Consider the following 13958-nt stretch of genomic DNA (forward strand, 5'->3'; position numbering starts at 1 on the left):
GTCTGTGAAGGTTCTTATTCTCCCAGGTCATGGTTAGCCAAACATGTTTGAATCAATCCACTGGACTTAAAAGAAAGTTTCTTCAAGACATCTTTAAAGAACTTTTGACAATCCACTGGATTGATTCAAACAAATTGGGATTATCTAATTGCGTAAGTAGAATAATATGAAACCATAAGTGGACACATTAACTAGAAGACGAAGTATACTATATTAATCCCCGCAGGGAAATTTCATAGTCACTCAGGTGTACATGTTTTTGTGTTAGTTTTAGTGTATACACAGGCCCCCTGAAACAAAGCACACAAGGGCGCCTGCAACCATGCAGTTAGTACACATTTCTAACACACATCTACACAACTAAGACAACAATACCCTAACTGAGTGTTCCTACAGTCTCTGTTTAACAGATGAAGAAGGGAATTGATGCGTGGAAATAACACTAAAGTTTGGAGGTAACCTTCATGTTTACAAATTAGATTTGTTAGTCAAGGCCATGAAACCAAACACAAAACCTGTACCGAATATTTTCCATCAACAAAGTTTTGAAAAAACAAAAGTTACAGGTACATTTGATCCTGTCGAATAACTAAAATAAACCACTTATAAATCATTTATTTATTAATGATATGTCTCTTTAGCCTCTATCAAACTGCGGTCTCTACTGTCCTCTTGTGGTTATTTTGGGATTGGGAGATGTGTGAATTTTCATCGCAGTAATAAAGGTCTATTCGTGACTTCAGTACTGATGTGACCAATAACGTTAATCTAATCCTCAAAAACACAAAGAAACAACTTTTCAAGTATGAAATACTAGTTGAAGCACTCAAAGATTAGAAGTACGACATTGTAATTTTTCCAATGGTACCTAAGGCTTTTGTTGGTTGACAAAAAGTGACAAATTTGCCATAATTGAGACCAAGATAAAATATAAGCATTTCGAAGTATTTTGACTTGAATATATTAAAACTCAATTACAATTGCTGGGTTTTTCTGTAATTGGTTTCTGGTCAGCCGTGTATGCTCAACAATTGGTCTGAATAATATTTAAAAAAACAATAACAGTATTTTGTCATTTACCCAGTGGTGCAGCTCACTTGAGAAGGAGAATGAGGATAAGCAGCAGGTTTCCTAGATGGATACAGGTGATGAAACTCGAGGATTAATTTCTGCAAGCTTACCAGGAGTGAGATGAGCTCGCAGAGGTGCAGAGGATGGAGGACGCAGCCTAGGTAATGAAACCTATAACGGTGGAGTATTGTCCACAGTATAGGTTATAGTGTCAATATATTCATTACCCTTCTCATTGTAAAAATAAAGACATACATCAACACTGTCAGTTTATTATGTTCACCTTCCACTTCAAGTTAAAGTATTTAATTAGCAATGTAAATGTGTTGATGTAATTTTTTTAAAACCTTTTTTTAATATGACGAGGTTTTGATAAAGAGTGATGATCTCGTCTCTTTTGTAACACCCATCAATGAGTTTTCATTCACTTTCTGCAGCTTTCCATCGCTAAGTGTAGCTGTTTCATAACCTTACTCTAGATAAGAGGAAAGTAGGTAAAGAGACATGATGTCAGGCTCCCTCCGTGCTATCTTGTCCTCTGCCTCTGACAGACAGCTCCTTCTTGAGGTTATTTTCTTTCAGCAGCTGCTGTCTGTCATCTCACCAGTACTCCTTCTTGGTGGGGACACACTGTCTCCTCACATCATCACTCGCCCTGTTAAACACTTGTCCAGAACAGACAAGGAAATTCATATTTTAATAACAGGAAAGTCTGTTAGCCTATTTTGCCTTATGGGAGAACAGCAAGCAATATGTAATGTATGAAAATATGCTACATTAAAAACAAGTAGTAGGTAGAAGCTGTCTCATTAATTGCTGATAAATAAGCTTAGTTAAAAAAAAAGTGGTTGAATGATGAATCAGAGCAAATAACGTGTAAGTGATAATAAACAAAACGGTGAACTGTTCCTTTTAAAATATGATTCACACTTGAACTTCTTTTTCTAAGGATATGCAGATTTAGAGCAATTTGGAAATATGTTTTGTGCTGGATTATATTTGTTAAATTTATGACAAGAATGAGACGTAAAGACAGAATTTTAAAAACCTTTTATAATAGAATTAGGCAGACATTTTCAGCTCTACCTCCTTTCCTGCCTCCATTGTTTTCTGTGTTTTTATACTGTATTAAGACACACCTTATTTAATTACTGAAACAGATATTATACACAACTAGAGACCAATATGATCATGTCAACTCTTTATGAAAACATTTCAGGCAATAATAAATAAGTGCTTATGGTGCAGAACAATAAAGCTGTGTCAAACAGCTCTTGTAATGCAGTACATTACATGTTAATGGCCTCTCGATAGAAGCAAATAAAACATGGATGGACTTGTTGTTCCGGTGGTAGAACAAATAAGGCAATAATATTAGCTTAACCTAATATTAGAGAAAAAACAAATAACAGCGGCATAAACCAACGCTTTTTTCATCCATTCCACCAGTTTACTATTGTCCACCAGAGGTCTCTCATCTCTTATTGAACCAAAGAGGACAAAACCGTTTACGATTTACACCTGTTTAAATAATCTGTATAATAAGGGAGCTACAATCAGTCTTCCTGTGTCTCCTCAGTATCCTTCATGCCTGTCAGAACTGTGCAGAGCACATCTAGTTCACCTTTCACTTAACTGTGTTCAGGGAGATTTCCTTTATAGCACAACACATAAATTATTGAAGAGGAGTGTGGTACTTGGAAACAGCAATTACTTCAGTGCACAGCTTGCATCACATTAACAGACTTGTGATTTATATTCTTCCTATGGAAGATATCAAGCAATTACTTTTTTTGCGTGCTCAGTCTTCATTTTGACAAGCCTTGCAAATTTTTCTCTAGTTAATTTAGCCTTGTTTAGTCTGACGGCAAATCCAAAGAGGCTTTACTGTGATCTTGGCTGGAGAAATACATGTAAATTAGATTAGCAGTGTTTTGATTGGTGCCATAACACCATTGTCATATATTTTAAAATATAACTCATATATCTATTACAGTATGTGGATGTTTTAAAAAAAGAAAAACATGACGACTCAACTATTAATATACAGTAACCCATTCTAGGTAGACACAAGTGGTTCTGACTTTATACACATTAGCACACTACGAGGTTGTGTTTTCTTATAATAAATGTGTATTATTTTATCTATCTTCTATCTTCATCTAAGATCAAGCCTTTGTGTCCCAGAGGAAACATTCATTGACTGAATTGTGTTTGCACTTACAGTGCTATCCTCTTAAATATATAATGTATTGTGTAATGTATTATCCAAGAGGTTGCTGCTACTTCAAGCGAGATAATTCTGTGGAAAATCTGTAACTACATGACTGTGCAGGTAGAAGATCATGTTCTTTAGGATGGTGCTGCTTTACTTGATTGATAATGAATAAGGGTGTAAAATATTTTGGCACAATTTGATATCGTAAATAGCCCTCTGGCAACACAATTCCATTTTTTGTCACGATATTAGTTTTTTCATACAGACATATTCCAGTTAAACATAAGTTAAAACATGAATTGAAAACTACTTTTCAGTATTACTGCTTTTCTTCAGAAGTGCTAAAATAAATATTTATGTATTTATATGTATTTATTTATATGTATTTATGTATTATGTATTAGACTAGCTATATATTAACGTTTTATTTGATCGTGGTGTTTAATTTACTTGAATTCAGGTCATAACGCTCAGCTGAATGAAAATAGCTTCCATGTGTTTGATCACGTGACCCCGCTACGTCTGCGCAGCGACGCGCGTGACGTAGAGCCGTCGCTTCGCTCGTTTCCTCAACCAAACACAACTGATAAAAATCTGAAGGCAGCCGGTGGTCTGGGGAGCGTTATTGAGGAGAAACCGTTCCATTCCAGCGGCTCCCGTCGTCCTAAACAAACTCAGTCGTGTCTGCGTTGAAGCTGGCACCAGTGACGACAACGGCTGAAAGATTTGTGCCGTTAAATCACACCAAAGGTCGGGTTTTATTTTGCTGTGGCTGTCGAAAGGCGGGGAATACAAAGCGACGTGTGGGCAAGTCCATTACATTTTGGACTCACTGAAGCAAAAAACAGGATTACTGCAAAGCCAGACGTGCGTCGGTGACTGGTCAGTGATAGTACATGGATTATTTGGTAAGTAAATACATGGAATTTTGTGTGTAATACTGGTCGTGACGTTGTAGTACTTGACAGTTCTGCTTCTACTCCAACAAACGCCTGTTAGGCTAACATGGTTGTCACTTCATGATTACCAGCCGTTCGCCTGCAGCTTTCTCCTGTCAGTGTTTTGTGAACAAGGTCTGACCCAGCCTGTTTACATGTGAAACACGACAGCTAGTCCTGTTAGCTCTCTCTGTAATGAACCAGGAGGACGAAGTCAGTTTGTGAAAACTCACAGTTGCTCCACTAAAGCTGCACCCTTTGGAAGGATCGCGCTGCTTGGGAGAAAATTTCCCTTCTGTGAATTTGAGATCTTTGTCATTCACAATTCACTGGACATGTTCGATTTGGGTCAGAGGAAGACAAAGCTGCGTAAATTTTCAGATCTTTCCGTGAGACTCTATGTAATGCATTGGTTGGATTAGCTCCTTATAGCACATTAGTTATATCTGTGTCCAAACATGACTTACTTTCAGGCCAATGTTTGAGGTTTAACCCCAGAAAGTAAGCATTTGGGGCCTTTCCACTATTTTTCGGGGATGGAATGGGTGGTGTTGTGCTACAATGGAGGGAAAGCTGTAACTGAACGTTTTCTGACAAGGAAAGCGGTTCAGACAATGTAATTTTTCAAGTGGTTAGAGTAAAATGCAGAGGAACTTGCCCACCCACCGTTATCAGCTTGTTTATACCAGACTTCCTAGACAGCTTAGATGTTATTTGAGCTTTCACTTAGAGCTCTGAGACTGATATCCATGTCAAGATTCTGTACCTAAAAAGAACTTTGAACTTCACCTTCACTGAGGATTTTCTTAAGACGAAAAAGTCCTGTCTTGTAACTGGAATGAGAAATGGTGGACTTTAAGTCTAGCCTGTCTGTGGCCTGTGTCTTCTCTTGGAATAACAAACATTGTCAGGACTAAAGAAACACAAAGTTGGCACATTCATAGCTTACATTAGTTGTTCTATAATTTCTGTGTCTTTGCTATCAAAGGAAACAAAAGAGGTATTGTTGTCAAGGCACTTGAATGATCAAATAATATAATTTGAATTTACCTTCAGTACTCATATTTTTCTCTCAGCAAAGGGCAATAATGTTGGAGGATTTAAGATTGAGTGTGACAAACAATCTTGTGTGGAGAGCACAGCTGTAATTGTTGGACCCAAACACTTAGTTGTCCTTTCAGGTCAAACATAGGGCCTCTATTCCTGCTGTGAAACACTGGAGACCTGGCACATAACCCAAAATCCAGTATCCTTTTCCTATAATTCAGTAAGACCTTCCACTAAATATTGCACATACTTTTAGATAATGTCTTAATATGTTTGACCTCACAGGGAATTCGAAATGAAGGTGAATGGCATTACTTTACTTTGTTCCCTGATAATAACTGTAGTTTGAGTTATTACTGTAGCACAATCTATCCATCTTGTTTCTCTTTTAAAAATGTACATGATTATGATAGTGTTAAAAAAGAACACACAAAACTGTAGCTATAACAAGAGGACTTTTGCTAGCTGTGAACAATTCTTGGGCCCTGGCAGATTTTGCAAGAAATGTGTTGAGTGTCATAGAGAGAGCTTCAGATGCAGTGGATGGAACGTGGGGCAGCATGCCAAGAATGTGCTCTGAACTCCATCCTTTACGTAGGCCTTATAGGCCAGGGGTATAAGTTATTACGTTTATCTTGTATATCCATAAGGTATTGAAGGGATGACACCACTAAACATCAGTCACTTAACCTGGATGTTCATGTTATTTTTGTAAGTCAACCCAAAATTTACCACAAAACATATGATGATGATGTCCTTGACGTCTATCGAAATGGAGCTTCCTCCTGCATTTATTGGGTTATTGTTTGAATTAGGTTTCTATTGCAAAAACCATGGACCATATCTCCAGCCAACTGCAGACGCCCATGAGTTAAAGTGTGCATATTGATTGCATGTTCAGGCAGCATAGTTAAGTCTCCCTAAAGGAGAGAAAAAAACAGTTAAACCCATCAGGGCACTGGGATCAATAAATACTTTGGTTTGATTGACATGGGTCGATCTGTTTTGTTTTTCTGTTTAGCTAAATGCTTGATATGATTCACCAAGAAAAAACTCTTGAGTTTCTGTGTAAGCTTAGGTATCTCCTCCCCATTCTCTGGCTTGAAGAAGTGCAAGTGAATGAATAACATGGTTTAATATTTTTCCCTGGTGACGAGGGGAAGTGCTGGTTAAAAGCTTAATCATTTCGATTTCTTGATGACATATAACTCAGCAACATTATGCTGAGACTACACCTCCCAATTTGGAGACCTATCTTGCACATGAGGGAATTTCTGGAAAAATTGAGTGTGAAGACAAGAAAAAGCAAATTTCATTTGAGAAGTAGTAGTCCTGGTCAGCTAGGGTTAGTCTTGAGCCCTGAGAGATGCCCTGAGAGCATTTGCCACTTTTCTGTCACACTGCTTGCGGCATCTTCATAGGGCTGCTATGGCTGGCATTGCCATAGTAGTAGAAGTGCTGTTGAGAGATTATTGTGGTGTTGATGACCCCTATTTTTTTTTTTTTTGAGAAGACAACAAAAAGGTTTAGACAATCCACTTTAACACAAGCATCAGCTGGGAAGAATTTTTTCAATATATACAGTAGTTATTACTATAATGTAGCCGCAAGAGGGCACAAGCCAGTGTCTTATTGTGCCGGTCCCAAGCCCGGATAAATACAGAGGGTTGCGTCAGGAAGGGCATCCGGCGTAAAACTTTTGCCAAATAAAGATGCGAATCAAACTTATGACTTCCATACCGGATCGGTCGAGGCCCGGGTTAACAACGACCGCCATCGGGGGTCGGCGACAGTAGTTATTACTATGAATAGTTTCTGCAGGATAAAGTGAATGGCCAATACCTCTTTCCAGACAAACATCTGTTTCTAACTTATCACCCATGCTACCTGCACCCTGCTCATGATTTCTACTTTTTGTGTAAGTTGAAACATTTAAAAAGAGGCCTGGGTGCATGTACATGTCAAGTTTCCTATCAGATCAACTTATCATTGTTTCACAGGAACGGAAAAAGAAAAGATTGGAAGTTCATGCTTACATATGTGTCCAGCTTATTATCTAATGGGAGCCAAGGCTGGTGTTGCTTGTCCTCCATCTGGTGCTGGCAGCGGCCCCTGCTAAGAAATGCATGTAGGCAAACAAAACTTTTCCACTGTATGCAGCGGGCTCTTTATATTAACGTCGGGTCAGCCAATTTACTACACCCATCAGCCACATCTGCTTGTACATAGATATTTAAAGTAGAGTATGGTCAAATGGACTATAGCTTTGTGGCTGGAGTGCATAGCCTCCAGCTATTATTTGTAATACCTTTTTAGAGCATGAGCATTCCTGAACCTATGTCCAAGATCTCAACCTCCCAGCAGCACGTCAGCCTGGTTCTGTGTCTGCTGGCTGCACATATTTTTTGCACTGATTCTTCTGTGTCTGTGAAGAGCGTACGTCATGCTGGAGCAACCACTGTTGTTGCTGAATTGGAACGATCTATAATTGAAATATACTGGGATTGGGAACAAGTACTGCCACTTTGAGTTTATTTTATGTTTGCATCAACATAATTAGATAAACCCATGAACTAAACATAATTAGATAAACCCATGAACTAAAGAGTAATTAGCGGACTGTTATTAATATTTTCTTTATTTTTATGTTTTGTATGCTTTGACAAGCGTGGTGGTGCAATGGGTAGCGCTGTTGGCTCACAGCAAGAAGGTCCTTGGTTCAATTCCACGTGAGGCCATTCTGTGCAGAGTTTGTATGTTCTCCCTGTGTTTGTGTGGATTCTCTCAGGGTTCTCCGACTTTGTCTCAAAAACATGTAGCTTGGGTGAGTTGGTCACTTAAATTGACAGCAGGTGTGACCGTGAGCGTGAATAGCCGGTTGTCTTTCTATGTGGCCCTGCAATAAAATGGTGACTTGTTTATTCTGTACCCATCCTCCGCTAGTAGTCAGCTGGGAGTAGTACCATCATAAACCCATAACCCGTATCCTGAAAAGTGGCTGTAGACGAGATCATTACTGATTCTTGCATTCAAGAAAATAATCTTTTTTTCACACTTATTTTCCTTCACTTGTCATCATAATTACTTTTCTTTACTTTTCATCATAATTACTTTTCTTTTTAAGGTTTTAACCACTATCTTTACTTATCCTCGTTATTAAAGCATGATGATATGAAGGATATGAAAACATAAAGACATAAAGAAGTGTTGTTCATGGCTTTGGCTGCATGTTTTGATTTAAAAGCTGTACAATAGTTCAATAAAGCCTTGATAACAAACCTTTATCAGTGATTCAAGGTTATTATAGGGAAGCCTATCTTATCGACCTACAGTTCAACTCAGTTTCTACTCTAACTCAAGTATTACTTGCTGCCTTGAACATAAAAAATGTCATTACTAAAAATGACCTGAATATATTTGACTTTATTTGCAAATTGTAAGTGTTACGTGGAAAGGCTTTGTGTTCTTTTATTTGGGACACGTAACAGTAATGACCCATGTTCTGGTCTGTGTTGTACATGGAAAGGCTTTGTGTTCTTTTATTTGAGAGACGTAACAGTATTGACCCATGTTCTGGTCTGGGTTTTACGTGGAAAGGCTTTGTGTTGTTTTACTTGGGAGACGTAACAGTAATGACCCATGTTCTTGTCCAGGTTTTGATTCTGGAAGTTTGATTATGGAACACTGGTCCAGTGATGCTACATTTAAACCAAATGGTAAACGAGACCCTATTTTGATTGATTGATTGCATGTGAACTAGGTCAACAGCTGTTTGTACTGTATTTTAGGTGGTAGTAAGAACAAACCAAATAGCTAATGGTGTCTAACTGACTGGTGTCACCCCCTCCTCTCCTTGACCTTATCAGAAATTGGATAAGTGCAATTCAGTCATGGATTGATTTTGCTTTAGTAGGTACACTAGAAATGTATCTCTATACTGTCATGTAATACAGTAGTTTGATAACCTTCCTGACTACTTGTAGCTGGTGCAAATAGTTATACGGAACATTACTGAATTCCATCTAAGCACTCTATTTCGTCACTGCATTGTGTTAGTTGTTGATGACAGCAGCCATTACTAAACACCTGAGCTGAGCCAAACAAGTGATTTCAATGACTCACAGTTCCCCTTGAGCGGAGCAACTTCCAACAATGAATCCCACAACAGTTTATCATGATCTCTGTAAACTCAAGTGGCAGGTCTCCTCATCCTCCTCCATGTATAGAAAGCAATGTCTTTTATGTTTCATGAAGCTGTGCATGCAGAATGAACATAGTGTGTGGGTGTGTAATGGTGACTAATCCAATTTGTACTCTTATTCTGGAACCCTGGTTGACGTTGAGTCCTTAATCTCTGTGAAGAGACACTCCTACAACCTAATCCTGAACTTGTGTCTGTCACCTTACCCTGTGTCAAAAACTGTTTTTTTGTGTTATGAATTGTCATGGAAGAAAACACATGATACCCCTGAATAATGCTCGTGTACACCCTAATCCTAACAAAACCCCACAATAATGCTCCAATTTAAAGAGATGTGGATGTGCTACGCAGACAGTGAATGGGTGAACTCGTGTTTTTGACCTTACAGTGATCCGTTCAGCTCCTCCTCTGTCCATTCACTTATTCCAAAGGCTTGGCTTGTTTGTTGCCGGGAGTTACGCTTGTTGCTGAACACAATGTCGGAGCACATGCAGCTCTCCCTTGCCTTGTGCAGGATTGGGCTTTACACGGTAAGAAAAGGCTGTTTGTTAGGGAACAACAGGAATGTCGTGTAGAGTGTGTGCTGGATTGAGTACTGTTATTTTCACCGTTTTAATCTTTACATGATGTACTTAAATAGATACTGACCAAGCAACAGCTGCTACAGTTTCCATGTTCCTTGCTCTCTGAATGTGTAATACAGTCTGATTCTTTTTGAGTAGGTGTTACCGTTCACTTAATGTTGAGATGGAACAGGTGGATGATTGTAATGTGAATTGTGAGTTAAACCTACAGAGAAGACTCTGAGCACTGGCAGCTACTTGGGGAATGGAAACAAAGGTATATGTTCCTTTTTTTCTGATGCTCCTAGCAACCATCTTGGCCAGTGGTTGTAGTTCAGCTGTGTTTATGTTTTGTGATGTCATTAAATGTGTACTCATTAATTTGTTGTTCAGTGTTCACATTACAGTATTTACCTCCATTATCTTGAGCTACACAAAATGATCTTGAAGGCATTTGTTGCAGTTCTTTTCTCTTGCATTTTTAGATAGTTGTTATGTACTCTTAACTATAGCGGATGACTCATGTTGCGTATTGCCAGGTCCCCTGTTATTCCCTGACCAACTAGTGAAGCTTTCTCACTGAACAATAACAGAGAGGCTTATTTTGAAGTCTTGCTCAACAGACAGCATGTGCACAGTTACAGTACAGAACGGGCCTGGACTATTACGATTCTGCTCATGACTTTTGCGGAGTGTTAAAAAAATCTTTATAGTTAGGCAATTTTCAAGATGAGCAATGATAATAAACACTGTTAATGATTATTTCTGGACAGTTAAACAAAGAATTGTGCGACTGTTAGATTAATAGGATAATTAGCCCGAATGTCAAGCTGACATGGACGTTACATCCACCTGTAGACTGTTTCACTCAGGACAATGACATGTGGACGGAAGGCGTAAACGCAACAAAAGTTGCGTTTTTAAAAAACCATCATCGTGTGGACGGGGCCTCAGACTCAATACAGATATTGCAGTGATGGTGCTATTTGCGGTGAAAATCGTTTCCACTGAGTATAGCTACAGACTGTATTTTTGTCTTCATTTAGGATTCCTTGACCTTAACTTTATTATAATTTTTTGAAGTGAGCTTTTACTCAGATATCAAATGAATTGCAATTAACATGGACAACATACGGGTTGTAATCACCAAATCTCAAAACCTTTCTCCCACATGAAAAGCACAAGTTTATTTGAGATTTGAGTATTTCAATATTTTTATTGACTATAGAGTTTTATTTTTAAATTTTTTATTTTTTTCATGGCAATACTTGACAAGACCTAGTTTTGTGCCAGACGGCCAAGTCCACAGCTGTCATCATTATCAATTTAGTAAAACTCTATTGTTATACTTCATCACAATTTCTCTGCACGTCTCTTTCCATCTCTCCACTTCATCCCATGTGGAGTTCAGTGTAAGTATGTGTCCCTTGTAAAATTCAAAGGAGGGTTGGGAACATTATTATTTGTTTGCAGGCTTTTCAATCCAAGCCCATTGCTGAACACCATAATATCCCATGATGTGCAAAATCAGTGCCTATTGTGAATGGAATGCTGCTGAATGTCTGCAAAACAGATATATGACATTCCTAATTTATGAGGCATAGCTGTTAAATTTGCAGAAAAATCATTTATAGCCAATACTTTTGTACCTTTTTATCCGAATGACAATTTGTTCCAACACCATGAGTTGTGGCTAGCATAGCCACAGCTCTTTTGACCCTGATTTACTACAGCCATTCAGGGTTTAAGTGTTCGAATGAGGCACTTCATGGTCACCTCATTATGTCATTAATGGAGTGGAAAATGGCTTCTTTACTGATTTTCTGACTCCGACCCCCAAGGTCCGAGTCACTGTTCTCATCTGAAATTGTAATGTTGCTTCATGTTTAATTTGAAAATAAGCCATCTTGAAGTAGATTAACTGGTTCTTTTCATTTGACAACAGACTTTAAGATTTTAATATCAAGTTTAATCATAGTAGCTTGGTCATAGACATTTTTGTGTTGATAAAAAAATTTAGGCTATGCTATTGATTGATTGTAATTGGTGACATCATCATCATGATCTAGTAAATTTCTAATTTTCTATGTGAACATTATTTCATTATAGAAAAGGTGTTTGGCTTATAGGTAATGTGAACACTTTATCTTTTTTTGTTATTGTTTTGCTAGAGCTGTACATCACTAAACACTTGATCATGCCTAGGATCTCTTTCATTTATACTAAATGTTATGGTCTCTCTTCTTGTCTTGCTTGAGGCTGTATTTGACACCTGAGCAGGCAGAGCATTGTTAGGATGTTTTCTTTGTTCTTGCCTCCAGGGTATCTGTGCTGTGTCACTGCATAGGGCTCAACCTTTTCCTGTTACCATGGGCCTGATGAATATTTGTCTCTCCTCATCTGCCGAGAGCAGCTGCCTCCAAATGCATTTTTGCACTAGTTGTATAAGGACGTTATTATTTCTGTAGTGAATATTATTTTAATCATTTCTGAGCATGCTCTATGTGTGACTACATTTTGTTATTTTTTCATTGATTAATTTAGTATTTGCAGTTACTGTACTTTGTAACATATTTGTACTTTGTACAGGATGGGCAGTACATATGCTGTACTTTGCTGTATATGTGAAGCACACCATAAAACAGAAAGGTGTCGTAAAACAAACATGCACTGTCGGGTGGTCGTAAAAAAGCCAGTCTAGTGCTGATGCTGCTCAACCACATAACTTGATGAATACAGAGGTGTGAAGTCAGACTTCTCAGTAAAAGTTTCCATCAGCATTATTTGGGTTTCATAACGACTAATCTTGCATTCCCAATTTTTATCAAAATGCAGTGTATTGATTTACATAGCCTATCGCCTAGAGTGGCCAATTCACCTAAGTTGCAGGTTTTTGTGTGGTGTGAGGTAACTGGAGAACCTGGATAAAACCCATCACACCCAGCATCTTCTTGCTGTGGGGCAATAACTCTGTGCCACTGTGCCATCCTATTTTACATATTGATTAGGTAAATACTGCTCCAAAATTTCAATGACCAAGACATTATTCTTAATTTCCCTTCAGGGATCAAAAACAGTATATTAAATTAAAAATTAAATTAAATTAAAAATTAATTCTGCCTCAGAAGCATGGGCTGTCTGGGCTTGCACTACGAGGTAGTATGACTAAGCCACTGTGGCTCAGTGTAAAAGAATTGAGCAAGCCACAAAAAGCCACATTCTGTGTCCAAGACAGTGGCGCAGTGCGTGCACGACCGACACTCATTGCGGGGGTTGTGGAGGGGGACTCCCCCCCCCCCCGGGAGGCCTGGGGCCTCCCCCGGGAAATGTTTTAGAAAATAGGGTTGTTATCTTTATTTCTGTCATACTTTAAGCAGGTATGATTCAACAATTGAAAACTTCACTATGTGAAGATACAGTCATACAAAATATTACTGAATGTTTACTTGTAAGTTTTACTTTGACTAGAAGACATTTTAACTTTGACCTCCAACAACACCATTGGTATGCCATAGTTTTGTTTTTGTTTTTTTTAATTCAACAACATAATTTTCATTTCAATTTAAAAAGGCATGAAAAATAGCAAGCGAGGTGAATACATATTTACATGCATTGCTGGTTATTCCTGCCGGTCATAGGTATCAAAAGTCTAAGACTACAAACAAGTATTGATAATATCTTTCATTTACCTTCTGATCGGTCTGTCACCACTCCTCCCCCCTCTCAGCAATGAGGATTTTAACACAAACTCTACTAGAAAACACTGGATTCTTTTGATCGATCGTCCTCGCCTTGTTGTACATAAATTTGCGGGTTCAGCTTGTAAAAAAACTATTTTGTTTTTCATTGGACGAGAGGTCATGACCCGAGTGCATATTTAATGATCGGGAGCGTTCAGGTCAGTTCGGCTATTTCCGTCG

The 13958-nt window shown here is 38.3% G+C and overlaps 1 protein-coding gene across 3 annotated transcripts in view; it reads left to right on the forward strand.

Annotated features, from left to right (window-relative positions):
• The first annotated feature begins 3869 nt into the window (after positions 1–3869).
• The window catches only part of LOC137592145 (ADP-ribosylation factor-like protein 15), a 95460-nt gene continuing 85371 nt past the window's right edge, over positions 3870–13958 (forward strand). Inside the window, exon 1 of one of the 3 annotated variants that reach the window (XM_068310071.1) lies at positions 3870–4197. In XM_068310071.1, the coding sequence (XP_068166172.1) occupies positions 4186–4197 (12 nt within the window). In that variant the 5' untranslated portion in view covers positions 3870–4185. Of the gene's footprint in view, positions 4198–9921; positions 10006–10202; positions 10316–13958 lie in introns of those variants that run through there. The other 2 variants (XM_068310070.1, XM_068310072.1) reach the window with 2 other exon arrangements.

Source organism: Antennarius striatus, chromosome 3 (genome assembly GCF_040054535.1).
Source record: "Antennarius striatus isolate MH-2024 chromosome 3, ASM4005453v1, whole genome shotgun sequence".
Taxonomy (NCBI): domain Eukaryota; kingdom Metazoa; phylum Chordata; class Actinopteri; order Lophiiformes; family Antennariidae; genus Antennarius; species Antennarius striatus.